Below are 24,264 nucleotides of genomic sequence, written 5' to 3' on the forward strand. Positions count from 1 at the left end.
TTACTAACTCAAATCTTTAATTTCCAATATTCGTCAAAAATAACAAAAGTAATGATCGAACTTGAATCTCCGTTAGAAAACCAAGATCTACATGTTTTTCTTGATTATTAAATAAATATATATATCTATCCATAAATGGTTTTATTATATAGTACATAAGTACATTTGATTTTGAATAACCTTTTAATATTTTAACCAAATTTGAAAACATGAGTTTTAAGTTGAACTTACCTTTCTCTCTCTTAAAAACAAAAGTCATATTCATTCACCAAGATCATTACTTTACTTGACAAAACAATTTGACCGACACAACATCACGTAACCCTGTTGCTTCTTCTCGAAGGAACCCTTAAAAAAACACATTTTTCATTTTCCGATGAAACTGTTTTTTTCTTCTTGTTCTTGCTGATTGTTTATTAGGGGTTTGTGTTGATGGGTTTCCGGTCTTTATTGTGTTGCACTAGAGCCTCTGATCGGTATGTGTTTCTTTTATTAATAATTAGTTTAATTAATTTATTGTTTAATTAGGGTTTTGTGGGTTGTTTTTTGATTTGTGGGTTATAATTATAATTATAAACTTATAATTTTCACAATTTTGCTACCAACAAAGTAAAAGTCATAGGGGGTGCGAATGAGCCGAGCTGCTCGAATAAAGCTCGTTTAGTTAACGAGCTTGAACTCGTCCTCGAGCTGGAGCTGGAGCTGGAGCCTTGTATAGGAAGATTGTGTCGAGCATTAACGAGCCTTGTGATTTTTTTTAATTTTAGCTCTTTGTGTATTAACTTCACACTAACACGAGCTCGACTTGAGCTTAGGCTTGTTTAAGGTTTATCGAAATATATAACAAATATAGAAAATGTTGGTAAGTTAATTAACAAAAATACACAAGAGCTTGAGCTTGTAAAACGACTCACAAACCGAGCTCAAGCTTGTAAATTGTAAAACGACTCACGAACTTTAGAAAAAGTGAGCCGGCCTTGAGCTCGAGCTCTCATAATTCAAAACGAGCCAGGCTCAGACTCGGCTCGTTTGCATCCCTAGTAAAAGAACTCAATATGTAATCAGTTTGTAACTTACCCAATTTTAATTAATTATTTAGCTCTTTTTGACTTCTATGTATTAACTTTACACTACACAACTGAGCTCAAGTCGAGCTTTGGCTCGTTTAAGGTACTGAGCACGAGCTCGACTCGAGCTTTGGCTTGCTTAAGGTCTATCAAAATGTATAAAGTTAATAAAAACTGTTGATAAGTTAATTAATTAATAATACAAGAACTGAGCTCGAGCTTTAGAAAAAGAGCTCGTATTTAACGAGCAGGACTCGAGATCGGGCTCAGCTTGATTACACACTTAGAAAGAAGAGATCAAATGAGCTGAGCTGCTTGCGAGCTACTCCAATCATATGGATAAAAAGCTTGAAGCGAGCCAAGCCTTATCGAGCTTGAGCCTCAAATAAAGCTCGTTTAGTTATCTAGCCCGAGCTCAAGCCTTGTGTGTGTGTGTGTGTGTGTGTTTTGAACTTTAGTTCTATTGGACTTGTATGTATTAGCTTCACACTACACGGCTAAGCTCGAGCCTCGCTTTGGCTCGTTTAAGGTACTGCACATGAGCTCAACTCGAGCTTAGGCTCGTTTAAGGTTTATTGAAATATATAAAAATAAGTACAAATTTTGATAAATTAGTGAATAAACAATACACGAGCCCAACCTAAGCTTGTAAAACCACTCTTGAGCTCGATTCGAGCTTTAGAAAAAGAGCTCGAAACGAGTCAACCTTGAGCTCAAGCCTCGTCTAGCTCAGGCTCGTTTGCAGCCATAAAGTTCTCCCAAATTTTTATAAAGTTTCTGTGCTAATTTGTTGGTAATTAAACAGGAAAGATAAAGTGAAGAAAGAATCAACATGGAGGATATTTTCATTAAAGGAATTACATGCTGCCACAAACAATTTCAATTACGACAATAAGCTCGGTGAAGGTGGATTCGGCAGCGTTTATTGGGGTCAACTATGGGACGGATCTCAAGTAATTAAAATTTAAAATAAAACTTATTTTTATAATCTTGTTTTCAACATTTTTCGGTAAAGTAATCTGTTTTTGCGTATTCAGATTGCGGTGAAAAGGTTAAAGGTTTGGAGCAATAAAGCGGAAATGGACTTCGCGGTTGAAGTTGAAATACTTGCACGCGTTAGACACAAAAATTTACTTGGCTTACGTGGCTATTGTGCCGAAGGTCAAGAACGGTTAATTGTTTATGATTACATGACTAATCTTAGTTTACTCTCTCACCTTCACGGGCACAACTCGTCTGAAAGCCTTCTTGATTGGCCCCGACGAATGAATATTGCCATCGGGTCCGCAGAAGGAATCGTGTAAGTTATACATTCAGTTGATTATAAATTTATAATGTTGTCACAATATACAAATCTTGACTAAAGTTTGTAACTTTATTATTATTATGCAAATCTTGATTCTTGAGTAAAGTTTGTAACTTTATTATTATTATTATTATTCTTGTTGTTGTTATTATTGTTTATTATTATTATTATTATTATTATTATTATTATTATTATTATTATTATTATTATTATTATATACAAATCTTGACTAAAGTTCATAACTTTATGCAGTTATCTTCACCATCATGCAACACCACATACACTACATAGAGATATTAAATCAAGCAATGTGTTACTCGACTCGGATTTCAAACCCCAAGTGGCAGATTTCGGGTTTGCAAAGTTAATACCTGATGCCCAGGGAACACAGGGGTACTTAGCTCCCGAATACGTGATGTTAGGTAAAGCATCCGAGAGTTGTGATGTATACAGTTTCGGGATTCTTTTACTCGAGCTTGTTAGTGGGAAAAAACCCGTTCAAAGGATAAATTCAAGTACCGCGATATCCATCACGGAGTGGGCTTTACGTTTGGTTTGTGAACAAAAGTTTAGTGAAATTGTGGATCCGAAGATGAACGGGGAGTATGTAGAAGAAGAGTTGAAACGGGTTGTTTTTGTTGGGCTTATTTGTGCACATAACCAGCCCGATAAAAGACCGTCGATGGTTGAGGTGGTCGAGTTGTTAAAGGGGGAGTTGAAGGAAAAGTTTGCTGCTATTGAAAACGATGAAATGTTTGTAACGGGCCGGCCTGCTGAGTTTAACGATGAGGTGTCGGTTGCGGATGATAGTTCGGGGTTTGTTTCGGAAGAGAATGAACGGGTTCAAGAAATCGAGAAGGCGGCATAGAAGTGTAAAAAAGATTTTTTTTTTTTTTTTTTGCAGGTATGTTTGTTTATTGTGTTTAATTTATTGGTGGTGTGGTGTGATTGTGTGAATGGTGTTTGCATATTTGTGTGATGTTTTTAGTATTGTAGTGTGGTAAGTTGTAAGTAACTTAAAACATGGGTTTGCTTATTGGTGTAATTTTGGTTTTTGTTAGATAAAATGTTTTGCCTGTTACAAAACTAACAGCCCGGCCCAGCCCAGCCCAATAGTAGCGGGCCTCGCCCCGAGGCTGTGGCTATGTTTCTTGTATCTAAATCCTCAAATTCAGTTGTCATTTGAGCCTTAAGGGTTGAGGCTTGAGTAAAGGTGCACAAAATACCTTGTTTCGGGCCCGGTTGAAAACTGGTTCCTACATATATGCTACCCGAGGGTACGACCTGTATTGGGTTTCTCCCCGGAACCTGACCCGACCTGGACCTGCTAGAACCGGTTTCATCTTTACCCGATCAAAACCTGACCCTACCCGAAACTCGAAAAAAACCCGGTCAAAATCCGATTAACCTGGTTCTGGTTCCTGAAAATACATGGTTTGTGCACCTCTAGGTTTGAGTGGTTATGTGTTTTTGAGTGTCTTTAAAAGCCAGAGAAGTGGTGTAATCACTAATCAGACCATATTATAACACCCAATGACTATTTATACTTAGGGGGTTAAAAAACGGCTCAAAAAGTTAATGCTAACGTTGATATATAAACGGTTAATATTTTGTTTAAAAAACCCGGTTTCGGTTAGCTGGTCTTTAATAGGGTCCTACCTTGAAAAATCCTGACCGGTCTAACCTATAGTTATTTTTCATAACTGAATCGGTTTCTCCTTTACTAGTTATTAACCGGATTCAGTTTTGATTCAGTTAACCAGTTATAATTTAATTTGAAAGCCACGGCTCAGAAGATTCAGTTTTGAGAATGTTCACATGCAGTTTTGGATGTCCCTACCATTGACTCATTGAGTGAGCTTTGAAGGATGTCGGTTTTGGCAAATCGTTCATACATATTAACACCATGAACGAGTGGAAGTGGACCGGATGGTTTGAGTACATTAGAGCATACAGAGTCGAGATAGGGAATTAGACATCTGAGTCGGTGAAAAAAATCTCTAGATTGGGATGCCGTCCCATCAAATTAGCCAAACATATACTCATCGATCTCAAGTTTAACCATATAACTAATAGTTTAAATTTCTTAACTAATAAATAATAGTGTAATGTTATCAACATCAACGTCTAAACTTCCTTTTCATATGAGTTTGTACAAACTATCCTTTTCATATGAGTTTGTATAAATTGTTCAATGACTTGTATGTCTAAACTGTAATCAGTAGGATATTTGTCTAATATAGCTTATGTTTATGCTCATAAACAAATGAACATAATCAACTTACTCGTAATATTGCACTATAAATACAAGAATAAACTGTAGTTTCGTCCATGTGGTTTTTATAAATATGCGGTTTTAGTCCAAAGTTTTAAATTTGCGATTTTCGTCCTTGTGGTTTCATTTTACCCGCAATTAAACCTGAATTCATTAACCTCGTAAAGTCTAGTCGGTAAACCCATCAGCGTACCCTTCACGTGAGGAACAATTTTATCCTTTTTCCCCCCAAATACACCCCAGCCCCTCAAGTGAAGGGCTTACGAATTACGACTGAGGTTTATTTGGAGAGAGAAAGGACAAAAATGCCTCCCACGTGAGGGGCACGCTGATGCGTTTAACGACCGGACTTAACGGGGTTAATAAATTTGGGTTTAATTGCAAGTGAAATGAAACCACAGAGACGAAACTCGCAAATTTGAAACTATTGGACTAAAACCGCAGATTTGGACAAACCACAAGGACGAAAACCGCAGTTCACTCTAAATACAATTAAAATGCATAACAAAGGCGAAAGGGTATATGCATAATGTCAGACAATGGTTAAAGCGTTTTGTTACGATTTAATGTATTTTTTACTTGACTCATTTTGGCTCGGTACATTCTCACTTGGCTTAAAGTTTGCAACCGCTAACATAAAAATTATGAATCTACCACTTATCCGCACACCGATTCCTAGACCACGAATCATCTATGGATTACTCCCACAAATAAAGTCGTTAATAAAATCAATTCGTTTGAATGCAATATCACAATGTCATCTTACCAAACGAATGATGCATAGTAACTTTATTAATTATGTCACACGCTTGTCGATAACAACCGAAGTGGAACAAGTGTTGTGATCTTTGGTCCATTTGAAAAGTAATGACTCCATTTGATCTTGTGGTTTGAAACTATGGACACGTTGAAATGTATCAAAAAAAAATATCCAAAATAGTAATTATGTGAACACGAATCAACTTTAATAAATTACTAAAGGGTGATGTTATAAAAACACCACTTTAGAGTTGTTTAAATCGCTCAACTAGAAGTTATCTCAATTCGTTCGAAAAAAGCTTACCTGAATCCAATCAGATTATAAACCAGGCCAGCTCATTTAAATAAAGGAGGAAAAACTAGCTTGAAATCGACTCGTTTACAAAAATAGGTTGGCTTGACCCGGCTTGTTTAAAAACCAACCCAATTCAACACTTACGGATTTGGCTAGGCTTGGTTTAGCTCATAAACAGCCCATACACCCTCAACCATAATATGTCCCTCAATAACTTCATATTATCCCTTCACATTTCTTGTTTGTTGTGTGACGTGACTGTTTTTTTTCCTCGTGTTATCTTTCTTTTGTTTGATTTTTCTGAATTTCAGTATTAAATTTTAGTTTCTTTAAATAACGTTTGGTACTTATTCTAAAATAAAATTTATAATGAAAAATAAAGCTTGTGTTTCAAAGTTTGTTTTAATATTAATTAATTGTCTTAAGAAAAGTGTAATATAGTGTCTTAAGAAAAGTGTTTATATAAGTTTGTTTATTAGTAGATTTTTAAGTTTGGGTTTTTAAGCTTGTAACATTATTTGTGCAAAGCAAAAGGTTGTTAGCCTTTCCACAATATGGCAAATTTCCTTATGACCAGCCTCTTAAAATAAGTATCTTAATATCAATCACATAAAATCTCCTTGTAACCATCTCGTTAATGCTTTATATTTAAAAGTATTATTATTAATGGTAATAAACTAATAACATTTAGGGGTGTGTGATGCGGTTCGGTACGGTTTTTGATTAAAACCGAACCAAAAACCAAACTTTCGGTTTTATGATTTTTTTTGAAAACCATTCGGTTTCGGTTTTTTCGGTTTTCGGTTTTTGGTTCGGTTCGGTTTTGGATGCGGTTTTTCGGTTTTGCTACTCGAGACAAAACTTTTTGGGCAAAAAACCTCAAGATTTAAAATTAGGCATGATATTTTTATTAAATTAATGATTAATAGAATATTGAATAATTGGAATTCAAATATTAAAAGCTAATAAAAGATAACTTTAAAATCAAAACCTAGTACCATTAGTTATTAACCATATCTAAAAACCAAATATATTTGTTATTAACCATATGTTAAAACTAAATAAATAGTCATCGGTAGATTTTGCTTTAATGGTTACAAAGTTACGGTTAAGATTTTATAGTTATTTCAATTTTTGGTTATTTCGGTTCGGTTCGGTCTTTTCGGTTCTTAACAAAATACAAAACCGAACCAAAATCAATATTTATGTTTTTGCTAAACTTCAAAAGCGAACCATCAATTTCTAATACGGTTTTGGTTTTTGGTTCGGTTTTTTTGGATTTTTGGGTTTCGATTCGCTTTTTCGGTTTTGTGCACACCCCTGAATTAACATTACACCTAATGCTCGGAACATCGACTATTTTGTTTTCAGATACTTTATATTCAACTTCAAACTTGTATTTATATATAAACTTTTAAATGATAAAAGAAATAACTAATGCTCGGGACTTCTATCGAAAAATATTCGGAAAATGTGTGTTCGATTTTGGCTTAGTTTGTAAACAAGTCGAGCAATGCTTGTGATTTTGGCTCGGTTTGTCAATGGCTTGATCGGCTCAGTCTAGTTTAGACATGATCAAACCCTCTTTCGATTCAGTTCGGCCTGTGAACATCCCTAGCTCAAACTCAGATATGTTTTGCCTTTTCTTTTTCAGTAAAATCAAAACTAATACAAGTTTTTAAAACATAAAGATACTAGAAAGTGTGACAACTAGCTCTACTCGAAAGTTGGGAGTTTGAATAGTAGTTTACGTCCCACACACAAGTACGTTTAAGATTGTGTGGTCAGATCAATAGTGTTTCCATTAACTATGTACGTGTGGTGTGTTACCGTATTCAACGGGGGAGAACCCCAAGTGACTACCGCTGCCTAATGTCGTGTCGGGATGAGTTTAAAATGGTACAACCGACTGTACCCAACGCTCCATTCCAGTATAACTAGTTAACCCTATAAATCTATAAAAATACAACTTCAACTCAAACAATAATTTAAAAGAGCATGATTCCATGGGTTTATGGCATTGGACTGTTGAATGCATCGATTTGTAATAAGAGACGTTTTTGTCCCATATATAAGTAGTCCATGTCATCAAAAAGCGAATGAGGTTAACTTCATTTAGTATGAGATCGCTGAAGAAAAATACGTTCAAAGTTAGAACTGTCTGTAAATATTTTCTGAGTTAAGGTTTAACAGGTCAAAAATTCCGCTTTTATTTATTATGCGAGATAATAATGACCCATGAACATATAATTTTAACAATGATGCATGTAACAATTATGTTCAACTATAAAGATGAAAACAAAGATCAAAAAAGATCGTGGATAAAAATGATTGAACTGTGCGACTAACAAATTGTTTCGTTAGCTAGCAAGAAGACGGGCCGTCTTGATAAACACCTTTGATTAGCCCACAAACCTTATTAAGTCCAACCAGCCCATATATGAAAAAAAAAGGAAGAAAACAGTATTACATAATACATAATACATAATACATATAGAATTAATAAAGGGTATTAAATTGTAATTTAACATTAATTAAATAATAAATTTACTATGTAAACTACCAACAAATTAAAATAAAAACATCAAGGAAATATGAAAAAAAAAACCATTATCCATTTGAACGAGTTTTCCTAAAATGTCCACCTCAAATTCAGTCAACTCAACTACTTAGGTTGTCATCTATGGGCTTTAAAGTGGGCGGTAAGGGGGCTTGGGCTTTAAAGCCCCAAACACCCTAGAGAGGCATCGTTTTGGCGGGGCCATTATGCTTAATACTCATAGTGACGTGGCAATACTCATCAGTCATCACCCGACTAGATCTTTCAACCAACTAGGTCACGTCACGTGTCAATGTCAAGTTGAGATGCCCATATTAAAAAAATAACCAAATAAACTCGTCGAACTAACCGGCTAACAAGATTCTCTTTATCTTACAACAAGATATGTTTAGACTCTGATGAGATATTTTCGTCTTCCGATGAAATTTTTTTGCTTCCGTTGAAAGTTTTTGACTTCCGCAGAGATATTTTTGACGCGTGGATTACTCAATAGGCTGATTGAGTAGATTTGATGTGGACATTTTGAAAAGAAAAAATGTCGAATAAATATTTTTTTTAGTTTAACCGGTAAAGCAAAGATTTTGTTAATTTTCCCTTTAACACCATCAAGGATGGTAGGTCTAAAAAAACACATTCACTAAATCTTCACTGACATACGTCTGCTTGAAATCGTTCTTCCACAAAGCATACCAATGTACCATCATCTACATCATGGACTATTTCAAAACACCCAAAATTAAATTAACCACCCGACCAAAGAAGATATAAACAAACTAATTTCAATATTAAATATTCCACTTTTCAAATATATGATTCCCCAAATCCTTTTATATAATAAAGAAAATTGTAAGCAAAAAGTTAAGAGATTTGGTTGGTATATAATTGGACTAATGGAGTACTATAAAGGATAATTATATTTTACGTACGGGATGGTCAAGCTAGTGTGATACATGACTACATTCTTTGAATTTGTAACCAAAAGGTTTTGCCTTGATGCATGCTTCTCACTCATTCTAAAATATGAATGGACCCGGGATGTCTCCCTAAAGGTGAGTAATGTAATTAAAACCGCACGGGACCAGCTGATCAACCAAGAACCGCTAATCTCACCCACTCGATTGAACATTATATAATCCGTAGTGAAATCATGGGAATTTCTGTAGCTACATTCGCTAGCGAATACTGTATAAAATCTATAGCAAAATTTCATAGCAAAATTGGTAGTAGAAATGTAGAATCATAGCAAATTTCTGTAGCCATATGAAATCCATAGCCAACATAGTAGCTAAAACTCACTAGCAACTAGCAAACTTTGTAGCTTAAAAATTTGTATCAAAATTAGGTAATTATAAACTGTAGCAAAATACTGTAGCTAAAAAAAACGTAGCAATATTTCGTAGTTAACAGTCTATAGCTAAAATCCGTATTAGCAAACATTTATGTGGTTAACAATTAACATAGCTAAAATAGCGGCATATCTTTTTGTAATTAAAATCGTCACAAAATTATTCCATAGCAAAAATCTATAAAAGAAAAATAAATTAACCACGAGACTTGTACTTACGAACCAAATCCGTAGCAAACACCCATATTGCTATGGATTTTCTACGGAATTGGCCGTAGCAAATACCTGGTTTTGTACTTTTGTAGTAGTGAAACTTAAAAGCCTTGATCAATGTATAACATATTTTGTTTTCAAATATAATGTCTAGTAAAATTTGTGTATATACTGTCACGAAACATTTATACTTATTTACATTTCAATATGAATTTTATTCAAAACAAACCGCAACGATGCGCAGACAATAGGTACTTATTTTATTAATTAGTGAAAATTGAAAATTCTTTAAACTATTATATACTGAAACTCCAGCCAAGTTTAATACGGAGTACATCATTTGCTTGTTCAAAAAGTTTCCATTAATTTTGAAGGCTTCAAGCTGACTGGTTGTCTGGTTGTACACACACTAAAAAACATTTTAAATAATAACCTAAAAAAAAGGAAAAAAGCACTTGGTCTGGTTTAGGGTTTCCAAATTATTTCCATAACAAAAGTTAGATATATAATATCAAAGATTCCTAGAAATCTTCATCATATCATCAGTGTCCCAACTGTTGAAGATCCCATATCATATCAATACTCTAATTAAGCAGATCATCTCCAACAACCACTACTAAAATAATATGTTGAATTGATACTATGATATATATATTCCTCATACACAAAAGTTGACTACAAGTCCAGCTGGGATTAATCTTAATTAACATCATATATTATCATGTTTTCTTTGCAGCAAACTGAAGATCTGGGGTTGGGTGAGTTGAATCAACAAGATCTTCTAGCGGATCGTCATGATCATGTTCCTATGGATGGGAATATTAATCAACAGGCTAACCCTAGTTCTTCTACTGCTGATCATGTTGTAGAAGATGGTACTAAAGATGATCATACAAACAAGAAGTTGATTCATCGAGAGAACGAGAAGCAGCGAAGGAAACAAATGACGGATCTTTATGCCTCACTTCGAAGTCTACTTCCTCTTGAATTCATCAAGGTGAGCTTTAGGTTTTACAAATTTGTGTGAATGTTTATTAAAGTTACTTGATTTAGAATTAAGTTGAAATAATAATAATAATAATAATAATAGTAATTAGGGTTGTAGATGAATCGAACAAGGCTTTGTTCATGTTTGTCGCTAAGTCTTTATTGGAAAAATAAACGGTTCACACATAACCGAACAGAATTTCTTATTCGTAATTCGACCATTAAAGGAATGAACTTGGTACATGAACGGTTCACAAACACAAACGAAGGAACATGAATGAATACAATTATGTTTTATTTGATTTGGCTAACCAAGAATAATTAGTGTGAATGATTTGGTCCGGCTACCAAATTTGTGTTGGTGTTTTTTAACATTCATATTCATATGTAATTAATTTACATGTAAGTTATCACATAATACTGATATATTTTGTTTTATAGTTATAATTTACATGTAAATTATCACATAATTTTTCATATTCATAGTTATAATTATCACATATATTTTGTTAGATAGAACTAAAAAATGTAATTAAAATATCATAAAACCTTTTATAAACAAACACACATTAAACATCATGAGCGAACACACTATTGAACGTTCACAAATACAATTGAATGAGCATGGCCTCTATTCGTGTTCTGTTCATTTAATTTAATTAACTGAAAAAAATTTATGTTAATGTTTGTTTACAGCCTTAATAACAATAATAATAAAAGAAAGAAAAAAAATCGTAAACATGATTATTTGCTGTCGCATTTGATGTGTAGGGAAAACGTTCTACACCGGATCAAATGGAGCAGACAGTGAAGTATATCAAACACATGCAGGAAAACAATAAAGTGTTGGGTGTCAAAAGAGATCAGCTTAAGAACTTTACGTCAATGAATTGTTATACCAATGAAAGCTTAACGAATTTGATCCCAAATACAGTCGTGGTCAATCGTTGCAATGAAGGATTCCAGATTTTGATAAATAGTTGTTCAATTCATGATGGGTTCCTCCTTTCAAGAGTATTAGAAACACTTGTAGAAGAAGGACTTGACATTATAAGCTGCACTTCGACTAGAGCAAACGAGAGGGTACTTCACATCATCCGATCTGAGGTAAGTTTTCTTATGACAATTAGTCGAATTTGCAAAGTTTTAATAGACTTAATACACTTAAAATTAAGTGCAAGAAATTATGAATAAAGGTGGAGAAATATGCCATGACTAACTAACTAGCTAGTTAATTCTAAACATTGCACTTTAAGATGTTAAAAGTTCTTGTTATAATTAAACTTCTAATGTTCATTAAACATATTAAGTATTCGTGTTTTATAAATGTGCCAAAATTTATAAGTAGTTAGTTTATAATTATCTAACACACACTTTTTAAGTATAACATATAAATCACTTGCTAAACCACAAATTAAGTTTGTTAAATGATTTACCATTTGCTCTTTTAACTTAGATAGTTTGGCGGGGATCCTACCCATGGGTTGCAGGAAAAGAAGAGTTTTAAGTATAGGTCTAGATCGAGATTGCTCAATTCGTGTAGTCTGTTAGAAATAATCATGATTCACAATTCAAAAGAAGAAGAAAAAGATAATGAGACAAATAGATTGAGTTAAAGAGTTTTAAGTTTGAATTAAATGTCTAGTTTAAAGTACTGTTAAGTTTATCTAGTATAGTTAGTTTATTTTAGAGTTTGACTCATTTTGGTTTTGAGTCATTGTGGTCAATATAAGTATAAGTCTAGAGATTGGTTATATGAAAGTTGAGCCAAGTTTATTTTTATACAAAAGAGTATGAACGTGGAAGAGAATCTAGTCGGGAAGACTTCAATAGAGACATAAGTACTTTAGATGCTACGGGTGTGAGATGTTCGGGCACTTCGCATATAAGTGTAACCGGATAGGAGGAAGACGCAAATCTAACTCAAGGTCAAGAAGATGAGCCAACACTGCTCTTGACTAGAAGCGAGTTTGAATCAGATCGAATTAGTTGTGGGGGGGGAGATTGTTGGAATAATTATGATTTGTTGGACTTAATTGGATCGAATACGAACAACACACTGATAATTTTGTTAGAACTTCTCACGACTCTTATAATATTATTAAGAACGAAAACCACACAACAAAACAATACCATAACATCTTATATTTATACTAACAATGAGTTGTACATGTATCCTACTAACTTTAATCCCTAATAATACTCAAAACAATTAATAAATAAACTCTATTTTTATTATCTTTAACGATTATCTCTATAGCTCGATCCATTATTATCTCTTCTATTTCTTTTGATTTATCTCTTATCCCTTACTGTGATCTAATATCTAGTTCTACAATACAAACAATAGAATTTAGGGTTTACAATATGGAGTATAAATTAACATTGATCCTTTCTATATATATTTTGTATAAGAAGTAAGAACATCAAATTTGTTCCTCACTTGGCTCATCATCAATCAATTCTTGCAGGCGAATAATCAAGCTTCGATCAACCCCTCATTGTTGCAACAAAAATTAGCAGGAGTTGCCAATGAGTCGATTTCATATTGAGTAGCCATACATATACCACATCACCCATGTTCCTGCATAACACCCATGCATGCTGCTTCTTTGTAGTTCTTTCAGTTAATTTAAGTTTGATTTTATTTTGTAAGCCTATATAAGGCCATTGAAAAATTGTTATTCCTTTCTTGTGCTAACTTCTTATAGTTGTATCTTATTGTCTTTTATTCCTTGGATGCATTTTTATTTGCTTGCATGGACAAATGCAGTAAATAGTAATACTGATGGTCATGTTGCAACCATCAATTTTTGTTTTTCTTAATTTTTCGGTTTTTGTGTTTAGATACTACGATGTTGGGTTGATGATCGATCTATTTGCATTTTGAGCTCATTAACTTTGTTACATTAGCCTACATTTCCAACTAGAACAATATGAGGGTTTTAGGGTTTTATTTTTCTTTTCAAAGTTTTAGTTTCATCTCTTATACTAAAAATATATAAATCATAATTCATTTATCATTCATTTAATATTCTAGTGATTTTCTAAAATCCTTCTCTACAATCTTGTTAGATAATATTAATCTCAAAAACCTTCTCTACATTCTAGTAATTTTCTAAAATCTGATGCCCTTAGATAAGTTTTTTTTAACAGGAATAAACAATAATTATAAGAGTCTAGGCTCTGAATTTCAGTTTCTGGAATATTATTAAAAGTTCCTTATTTCTAGAGCTGGGCATAAAACTCGGTTCTGGACCTGACCCAGAACCGGTTCCATGCACCTCTACCCTACCAAAACCCAAACCCAACCCAGTTAAAACCCAATTAAAAACCCGGCAAACCCAGTCAAACACCCGACCATATCCAATACTCCAAACCGGTTCTACCCACCCGATTCTTGACTTTGATGTCCAAACTTGGAGCCAGTTCCTAACTTCCTATCCAGTTCCCAGTTCCTGGTAAAACCCAGTTGCACATCTCTACTTGTTTCAACTTTCAAGTAAGACAACAGCCCAACACCCAAGAGATGGAAGCCCAATTCTCCCTATTTTTTGGGCTGTATCGATTTAGCAAGACAAGGCCTAAGCAGGCCTCTGTTTCTTTTAGCCCAACCTGAAGGCCTAAAGCCTGCTTGATTTATCATAAATTGCATAAATTTCACAATTAAAGTAATTTGCAAGAATTTATGTTTACTCCAAAACTATAAAAGTTTTCTCTATAAAAAATATCATGATAAACTATATTTATGACCATAGAAATGAACTCTCACACTGATTTGTATATAAAACTAGTGGAATTTCCTCGCGGAAACTTAGTCTATGGACAACAAAATATAACATAATGTAATAACATCGAATTCAACTGAAAAAAAGTTATAAACATAAAGTTACAAGATTCAATATTACGTTGTTGCACAGCGCCACTTCGAATGGTCTAATGGGTGATGGGGCACTCCCCAAAACCACTTGATCACTTGGCACCAAATAATCAAGGTATGCCACATCATCTTCAAATTTTTATAAGCAAAATAAAATTTACTGAAAATTAGTTGTACCTTAAAGAAACTATTGTAAGGTTCTATATTTTCTCAACAAAATCAAGATATCCAAATATTAACACCTAATTTGACATTGAAGAGCTAGCTCATGATTAGTGAGATCGGTTTTGCTAGGTCAATGGTGTATTGTTTCTTCAAAACTACCGCGCCTCATAGCATTCTTCATGTATTTACCAGCAAGGGAATCAAACAACATGCCCGCACCTACTCCAATGGCTAGGTCAATGGTGTAGTGTCCCCGGGTGCTTAGCAACCTCACTACTTGTAAAAGGTTCAAGGTGTCAAATAGAAAGGCCAACTCCCACCTATGCATTCTTCTCATATCAAGTGATGCAATCACGGATCCTGCTACGTGACCAGAATAGAACAAGAAGAACGACACTTTCCCTACCGGAAAGTCTGCTCCCGATCCCAAGAATCCCTATCCATATACAAATTTGTAATTGTAGTTATGAATGCATATACGTGTAAACAATGCTTTAGTTATATAGTATGACAAGATAAACGGTTGTACGATTAGTAAATGTCGTATGTATGATGGTTAAAAACTTAAAATAACAAGTGAAAGTCTTTTGTCATTTATCATGTCCTTATCATATTTGTTGCTATCACTTGTCATATCATATTTAATTGCTATCATATTATTATATTATTACTATTATCATTATATTTTATATTTTGCTATAATTATATTACTATAATATTAAATTTTTGTTACATTTAGTTTAATATCATTACATTTATTAACTTATATTATTATTATTATCATATGCATTTTCATGGTTTTGAGATCAAAACCATGAAAGACCGCGGGATTTTTTTTTAAATGATGGGTGATGATGTGAAAAAGAGAGACCACGGGATGAAAAGAATGGATACGGGATACCTTCCATCTCAGTGCATTTTTATGTTATTAATGAATGAATTTTTTTCTTATGTGACGCTTAATTAAACACGTTTTAAAGATCATAATCACAACTAAGTTAGGTGTAACCTAGCTGTACTATACACACAACAATATTGTTCTTTCACATCTTTATGTACTTTGAATGTTTTTATATGGTTAATATTTATTTCAGAGAAAATCACCAAAATATCTATTTATTTAAAATTATTTATACTGCACCATTCGTCTTATTCTGACTTTTACATCTATACTTATTTATTAAATGTGTTAAATTATTTCACACATATTATATATTCTATGTTCATATCTTATGAGGAGACAAAGCAAACAAACAATAAATGAATGAATAAGACAATATCGTCATCTAAATATGTATCCAAACAACATGAAAACTACTTACTATAAACCGAACAAAAGAAAACGCATGTATCATTCGAAAACACCATTTCTTCGTTTGGATAACTGTTTGAGATAAGCTTTACATTAGACTATTAGTCGACTTGTATCTTCTTCCGATTAAAAGCCCTAAAACATATGTTTAAAATCAGAAACAAAACTTAACGACGTTAAGTGTTTTTTAACGGAGGTTCATTAAGACAAATTAATAGTTGAAAGGTTGACTGTTGGTAGTGATTTTAAAGATGAGATTATTATCGGCCAATACACAAAATGTGAGATTATTTATTTCTAAATTGTCTATAAGCTAATTTAAAATATCAATTAATTGCATTTCATACAATTACATATTAAGTGGTTATTACTAAATTGGTTCATTTGTTTTATTTTATTAATGGTTTAAATTCAAATTTAAACTTAAAAGTAAGGCTTTTATAATTTTATAGTAATTATTAAGTCATCACATTTTTGGTCTAGTCGAATAAGAATAGTAGGACAACTGGTTGAAGATCTATTTTGATTTTTAAATATTGATACTTAACAAACATACGTCAATCAGTACCAAAAGGGACCACTCCGAATACTACCCAGAAGGTCAGAAACCAATGCCACTCTTTAAATAATATATAAAAAACTAGTTTTTATCCCCCTGTATTACGGGGTTTACATTATTTGTTTATAATATTTATATATTTTTTTGGATTTTAATTTTATTAATTGTAAGGAAGTTAATAATATAATTAGAATTCGATGATGAAGATGTTATAACCTGGCTTAAAAGCTATCTGGGTTTTTGTGAGACCCATGACCCACTTATTTTTTTTTTACTTTTTTTTTCGAACGGTGACTTTCATTAAAGGCTAAATGAGACACAGCTCTCGAGCGAGAGCCCCAACCGCCCCACTCGGGGCAAGACTATGCTGTCTTAACCGGATCCACGCTTGGCATCCGAGTTTAGCTAGGCATTCCACGGGAAATTTTGAGCCCCCTGCCACTTGACAGGAGTTTCCTCACTCTAATAGAAACCCGTGTCGCCATCCGGATTCGAACCTGAGCGGCCCAATGTCATCAAGTTCTAACCTTCACTTGGCTGGCCATCTGAGCAAGCCCAGATGGTTTTTTTTTACTATACCATTGTTTTCTTAATTATAAATAATTTCATTTAAAGAAATATATGATATTAATTTTTAGTATATCCTTCTACTTTATAGGATTTTAATATCAAATATTTGGTAAGATTAAGTTTTAATTTAATGAGATGTTATAACTCGTTTATAGGTTATCTGGGTTTGGTAAGACCCATACCCGTGAATTTAGGTCAAATACACGAGAAACCTCCATTTACATATAAAACAATATGGTGGCTTGAAAGAATGCATAAATGTTTCGTTTATATATATTTAAGGAATTTAAAAGGTATACAAATATAATTAATTTATAAAATTATATGCATTATTAAATTATTTTATGGGTTTTGTGGGAAGTTATTTTTAGTTCTTTACCTAATATGCAATCTAATATATGATATTTAATTTATTAAAAGTAGCAATTGAAGCCCATGAGTTCCATGAGTAATAACATTTGTAAGGCATGCCTTAATCTTTATGGAATCAAAGTTTGGCTTTAAACTTTAAACTTCACATCATCTGATCATGTGGATTACATGTAGCATGGCATTAGAAAATTTCATCCCATAGGATATGCTTGTCCCCTTTGGATTTAACTATTGATTGGTATATATAACATTATGATTTTGAAATTTAATTCTATAATCTTTTGTAACATTAAAAAGAAGTTACAAATAGACCAACATATGTTTATGTATAACATTTCACTCAAATTTAAAAACTTTACTTAGTTTGTTCCCCGGTTTAATATATTGAAGTGTAGGAGTCGAACACATGGACTCATGACTTGTAGGTAAGGACGACTTTTAGGGGATACAACTATACAAGATTCGGTTTTCGTCTAGTGCATGTTCCCGATAGTTGCCCTATCTAGTATCTATATACACACAATAATAATGGAAACCCAAAAAATATCCAAATAACAACCTAATAATGGAAATGAGCCTAATAACTGGCTAATAGCGAAATGGCTCTGGGCTAAATGACTAATAACAAAACATGAGGCCATAGAGGATCGATCATTCTGCTTACATTTACTGACGGATGATCTTTAAATTAAAATTATAGAAGGGCCCATTTTTTGTCTGTTTGTTGGTTATTCTCTTGCTTGTTCGGTTAGGATCCTAGTTACTTGCTAGGCTTCTCATTATATTTTCCGTTTTTAATATATCTGGCCTTTCACGAAAAAAAAAGTATGAAGCTTACAAAATCTCAGTGACTACTTGTAGGGAACCCGTGGACACATGAACATGTAATGTTATGATTGTAAACTTACTAGACTTATAACTCCAAAATGAAAATGTTATACAACTTATTTTTGCATTTTTATGTAGCATAAATCAAATGTCTACTATCATACTATTTTCTTTGATTGACCTAGAATATACTTTACATGCTATCTATTTTAATACTGTTACATGTGCATAATATAAGAGAATTAAAGTAAATAATACTACACAATCTTTTGAGTGCACATATTTAATTGGCATACTATAGAATGCATTTCTCACATTACACATATTAAATTATTGAGTACATTTTTTCATGTTATTTAAACTTTTGATATAACTTTTAATAAACCCTCGTTGTAAAATAAATTTGTGGATTAGATCAAATGACAATTAATAATTAAAATTGATATCATGATGATTCGACTCTATCCTAAGCCAACTACTTGTGTTAGAATAAAATCCACATTTTTGGGCAAATCAATAGGACAAGTTAAAAGTGAAATTAGGTACGCAAAGACTATAAACAAGTAATTATATCTATATGTAGTAGAATTTTAGTCTTCTCAAACACTTGTTAAATATAAAGAATAGAGATAGCATACGTGAAGAACATTCAAGTATCAATTCTTTATCATTGTTTAATTATAAAATAAAGGGCATAATTGAGTAAATACCATTAAAGTGAAACACACTTTCTTCTTTCTTTTTTATATTAAATAAATGAATAACTTTGCACGAAAATAATATATATTATTTATTTACTTTTTTGTTACTTTAAATTACTAAACTTTTATAATTAGTTGTTTCATATACCTTGGAATAAAATCCTCAAGCAAACTAAGTAGTCCAAGTTAAAAGTGAAATCATGTATAAAATGAATATGAACATAATATCTTTTTGTGATATAATAATAGTCCTTTCATGTACTCTTTAAATATGAGGAGATCTTTCAAGAATTCAAGTATCACATGTTTTATCATTATGGCTATTCATTTATTAAACAAGTGATATAGTTGAATAATTATAAATATCATTAAAACAAACAAACTTCCTCCCGAAAAACCACATCGTTTGCTGTCGCTTAACAGTCGTTGTGTCGCTACAATAACAGAGCTCTCGGGCATAACAAACTTTCTTTTTACCGAAATCTTAAAAATTAACGAAATAAATTTACTCGATAATAATAAAGTTTTTCACATGTTCCAATAAAGTTAGTTAATTTTCTTTTCTAGAGTCATTTAATTTATATTAGTTGTTTCATTGCTATAATTATTTTGTTTTCTTCTTAAAAAAATATTGTTTAAATTATTAGATGAAACATATATGAACTCAAGTTGCTATTTAGTTGTTCTTTTTAAAAATTAACTAAAATATTATTAATGTTTATATTTTTCTTTGATTTAAGAAACTTAGATGAAAAATATATGAATCTTAGTTCTATTTTTAAATGAATTTGATATTAGAGATTAAGAGGTAATATATGAACTATGAAGCCTATTTACTAATTATTAGTTATTTTAAAAATTAATTTAAAATAAGATGTAATAATGAAAGAATTTTTTTTTACTAAAATTCTAAGATTGATATCATGATGATCCTACTCTATACTAAGTCAACTCTAAACTAAGCCGACCATGTATCTTGGAATAAAATCCTCGACCAAACTAAGTAATGCAATGTAAAGGTGGAATTAGGCATACATTGAATATAAACATAATATCTATATATGTGATAGATTTTTAATCCTTTCAAACACTCCTTAAATAGAGATCTTTCAAGTATTAAATACTTTTATCCTTATTGAGTAAATACCATTAGACCATCCTTTATGGTGAGGGGCTTTGAAGCCCCTCCACCATGACACGTCAGCATCGGGGGCATCGAAGTCCACCCCGCTATGATTTAATGCCCTCAAAGGCGCCCATATATATATATGCATATGTATGTATGTGTGTGTGTGAGGGGAGCCCCAAAGGCGCCCATCGTTTGGACAACCCTTGGGTTCACGCCCCACCACCAAGGGCGCCCCTTGGTGGTGTTCCGCGCTCAAGGGCGCCCGCCACATCAGCTGACCACGCCCCATAGTGGGTGATCTTAAAACAAAACAAACTTTTGATAAACTAATGGAAGAAATTTACGCAATAATGATAAAGTTTTTCATGTGTTTCACTAAAGTTTGTTAAAAAAAGATTTCTAAAGCCATTTAAATTTTATTAGTTGTTTCAATGCTATTAATATTTTTCTAAAAATGTTATTTTTTTAATTTATTAAATGAAACATATATAAACTCAAGTTGCTATGTAGTGGTTATTTTTTAAAATTAACTTGAAATATGAAATATATGATCCTAGTTACTAAAATATTAAAGTTGATATCATAGTGATTCGACCTATACTAAGCGAACAATTTATCATGGAATAAAATCTACATTTTCAAGCAAACTAGGTATACTGCAAGTGAAAAGTGAAATTACATATACAATGAATATAAACAAGTAGTGTCTATATGTGGTAGAATTGTAAGTGAAGATCGCCATGGTATCAATTCTTTATCACCATAGCCATTCATTTATAAAGTATAAAGGGGTTTCATTAAAAATAAAACGTACTTTCTTCTGTTTCCTCTTCACTAAATACCTTCCGAAATTATTTTAGTATATTAAAGGAAAAGTTTTACACAAAAATAGTAATTTTTTCAAGTGTTCAGTACTTTAGTTAAAGTTATCCATTTTTTTTATTAATCTAAAATCGCTTAACTTTTATTAGTGTTGAAATGCTGTGATTTCAGAAAGGGGTGCGGCGCAGCTTGTTGCCCGCCTACCTGCTATGTTGATGTAATATCTATGTTTCTATATAATGAAAATTAAGTTTTTAATTAAAAAAAAAACTTGAAAATTAAGAAACATAATAAACCATATATATGAATCATAGTTATAATTAAGTGATTATCTTGTTTTTTTTTGTTCTAATTAAATTAACTTGGAGTAGAATGTAAAATGAAGAAAAATATTAATTACCAAAAAAATAACCAAGTTTCATAATCATCATTTGAAATCAAATTGAAAAGAGATAATTAAACCATACATAGTTTATACATGTTTCATCTAGATAACTTAATTTAAATATATTTTATAAAAATTCACAACACTAGACATTTAATAATAGTTAAGTAATTTTATATGAAAAGAAAGTTTATAACTTTAACAAAATATTTGATTACCATCGTATGAAAATTTCCCTATAATTGAATCCTTAAAACTTAGTCAAATATACACGAAAAATTTTATCAACCAAAATGTGATACACTATTTTCATCTAGCTTTTAGATAGTTTCTAGCCATTAGATAAATAAACATGTTCTTAAAATTGTGCACATGTTCGATACCAATTCTTTTCACAAGTTCAACCCTCATCACAACGCAAGAAGTGGGTTTAAGTAAAGGTTTTCAGGAATTGGAATGGTCAACAACAAAAGTAAAAAACTGGGTCAGGTTGAAATCAGTTCCGGGTAAAGGTTGAACCAGGTCCGTGTCAATCGATTCCATGTCCAGGTACTAATTTGGAGAAAAAATGAAACATGTTTTATACCCACATCTTGTTTTATAAAAAAGGAATTGATGATATATTCAATTCAAGTGTTATGACCATGAATGTGATTAATATGGTAGGCATAAGATAGAATTGAAATGTATGGGTAGCAAGACGTGTGGTGTGGGGGGCCAATCCGTATAAATAGTAAAATAGAGGGGTGGGTCGGATCATGTATGACAGTACCATCACGCATGCGTTTGAATAGTGACTTATTTGTGGACCATATATATATTTTCTACACCCTCATCTTTCCATTTCCATTTATTTCTAATTAAAGTCGGCATTTTTATTTTGTGGCTCTTTTAGTATTCACTATTATTTTCTTTCTAACATCTGGTCAACAATTAAATATTTTCAACGACAAAATATTTTTCATTGGCTATAAACCTGTAATACCATAAATGATTTTTCTAATATTTTTAGGCATTTTGTTGAAATTGTATATGTACATAATAGTTTTCGTGTTAAAAAAAATCATGCGTCTTCAAAAGACATTCTGATGGTAAGGTGATGCACTTCTTAATTAAATGATTGCGTGTTTAAATCATGCGGGTGTCAGTGTAGTTATTTTAGAAGTAGAGATGGTGTAAAGTAGATTGTGTTTGACTGTCTGTCAAAAAAAAAATCATCTATCAGGTTTGATTATAATAATTTCAGTTAAAAATTGTGAAGCTACTTATTCGTATATAACGAGTCATGAAATTTAATATTTTTTAAACGATTTAGTTTTCCTATCCAAACGGGTTAGCACTTGTTGCCCGTTTTGTGTTCCCTCAAGTAGAAACTTATTTCTCTATTTTAGCTCCTCAATAGATTTATTTAGTTGATTTTTAATCTAATTATTTGTTGTAATTTTAATAAAAAAAATACATACAAAACATTTAAACAATTTGGCTCAAGTTGAAATTATTTGGAAAGAGAACTTCACAGCTTGCTTATTTTTGGCTTCAGCATAAAATCCAAAACAATTTGGTTTAGTTAATATTTATTTTTCACATATAGAGAAGAACCTTCATATCTTATGCCATTATGGCAAGGTCCATGGGGTCACCTCAATCACCGGAAATCACCATAACTATAAAACATGTTTATATATAAAACAATAAAACATGAGTTGGACTCCTAAATTATAGTAGACAAGAAAAAAAACACACTTCGGCCCCAATCAGAATGACAAAATGCATACGGTTTTGCCATTACTTGTTCCCCTAAACAATCGTGTTGATAACTTGTTGCATACACCTATTGCTACATGAATGTTCACCTAGGGGCTCGAGTTCCAAACTAGCTTGATGTCTAGTTGATTAAGGGTGGACCTCTCTCTCTATATGCGAAAGGGAATTCTCTTGGTAACTGAAATCTAATGTAAAAGTTAGTGATTTATTGTCATTGATAAAAGCAAGCAAAATGCTAGAGATACAAGACACCATAAGAAAGCACATGAACACGCACAAAAACTACTTCAGATTCATCACTGTATTGCCGAATGTAGATGTGTCTGTCTTCAACTAGCAAGCTAGAGATGATAGAAAAGCGCAAATACAATGCAAAAAATAAAAACCAACATAGTCGGGTCTTGGTCATATACGTTATAGATATTATTAGCATACTTATTGATATCAATGTTGTTTTTATCGTGAATTGGTTATAATGCTATGTACGAAATATTTATATATTTTTAAGTTGTCAGAACACTTAAATTATTAAAATATAATTAAATTAATAAAAACAACATAAAGTTGTAAATAAAATAAATTTGATTTATGAAATATAAAAAATGCTTCATAAATATATCTATTTATATAAAGTTTTTTTTTACTCAATTTATTAAACTTCTAAAATTACTTGGAACAAAACTCACATAGTCACATGCATATTATATATTACATAACCTACATATTTATAAAGTTATATAAATATTAAATATGGATATTCTTTTACAAGTATGTGTGACAATCTCCATATCTTGACGGTGTTTTTTAAATATTTTTAATCAACTATTGACAAGCCTGCTCTCAACATCCAATTTTATAAATATTTTATGTTATCTTTTATATTTTTTAAGGATCTAACATAAATTATATGAATACAACAAATATATTTATTATATAGATATAACCTATACACATGTGGTGTAAAACAATT

General features: G+C 31.9%; 1 protein-coding gene and 1 pseudogene across 2 annotated transcripts; both read left to right on the plus strand.

The window, feature by feature from the left end:
- Positions 1–262: 262 nt before the first annotated feature.
- On the plus strand, positions 263–3,411 carry LOC143615676 (PTI1-like tyrosine-protein kinase At3g15890). 2 transcript variants are annotated; one of them, XM_077088746.1, is made up of 4 exons: positions 263–482; positions 1,873–2,020; positions 2,105–2,367; positions 2,626–3,411. In XM_077088746.1, exons 1-4 carry the CDS (start codon positions 433–435, stop codon positions 3,239–3,241), a joined length of 1,077 nt encoding a protein of 358 aa, XP_076944861.1. In that variant the 5' UTR covers positions 263–432; the 3' UTR covers positions 3,242–3,411. The 2 variants fall into 2 exon arrangements, with proteins under 2 accessions (XP_076944861.1, XP_076944862.1); XM_077088747.1 differs by having other exon boundaries at positions 263–476.
- A 7,106-nt stretch (positions 3,412–10,517) lies between these two features.
- LOC143615688 (transcription factor bHLH118 pseudogene) lies at positions 10,518–13,359 on the plus strand (annotated as a pseudogene).
- The last annotated feature ends 10,905 nt before the right edge of the window (positions 13,360–24,264 follow it).

This window comes from Bidens hawaiensis, unplaced genomic scaffold (assembly GCF_021521415.1).
Source record: "Bidens hawaiensis isolate Kalapana, Puna unplaced genomic scaffold, B.hawaiensis_p1.1 tig00043820_1, whole genome shotgun sequence".
Lineage (NCBI taxonomy): Eukaryota > Viridiplantae > Streptophyta > Magnoliopsida > Asterales > Asteraceae > Bidens > Bidens hawaiensis.

Coding starts and splice junctions, on each gene's coding strand:
- LOC143615676 (XM_077088746.1), top strand. CDS start 433: ATGGGTTTCCGGTCTTTATTGTGTTGCACTAGAGCCTCTGATCGGTAT. Junction 483..1,872: donor AGAGCCTCTGATCGGTATGT/GTTTCTTTTATT, acceptor GTAATTAAACAG/GAAAGATAAAGTGAAGAAAG. Junction 2,021..2,104: donor AACTATGGGACGGATCTCAA/GTAATTAAAATT, acceptor TTGCGTATTCAG/ATTGCGGTGAAAAGGTTAAA.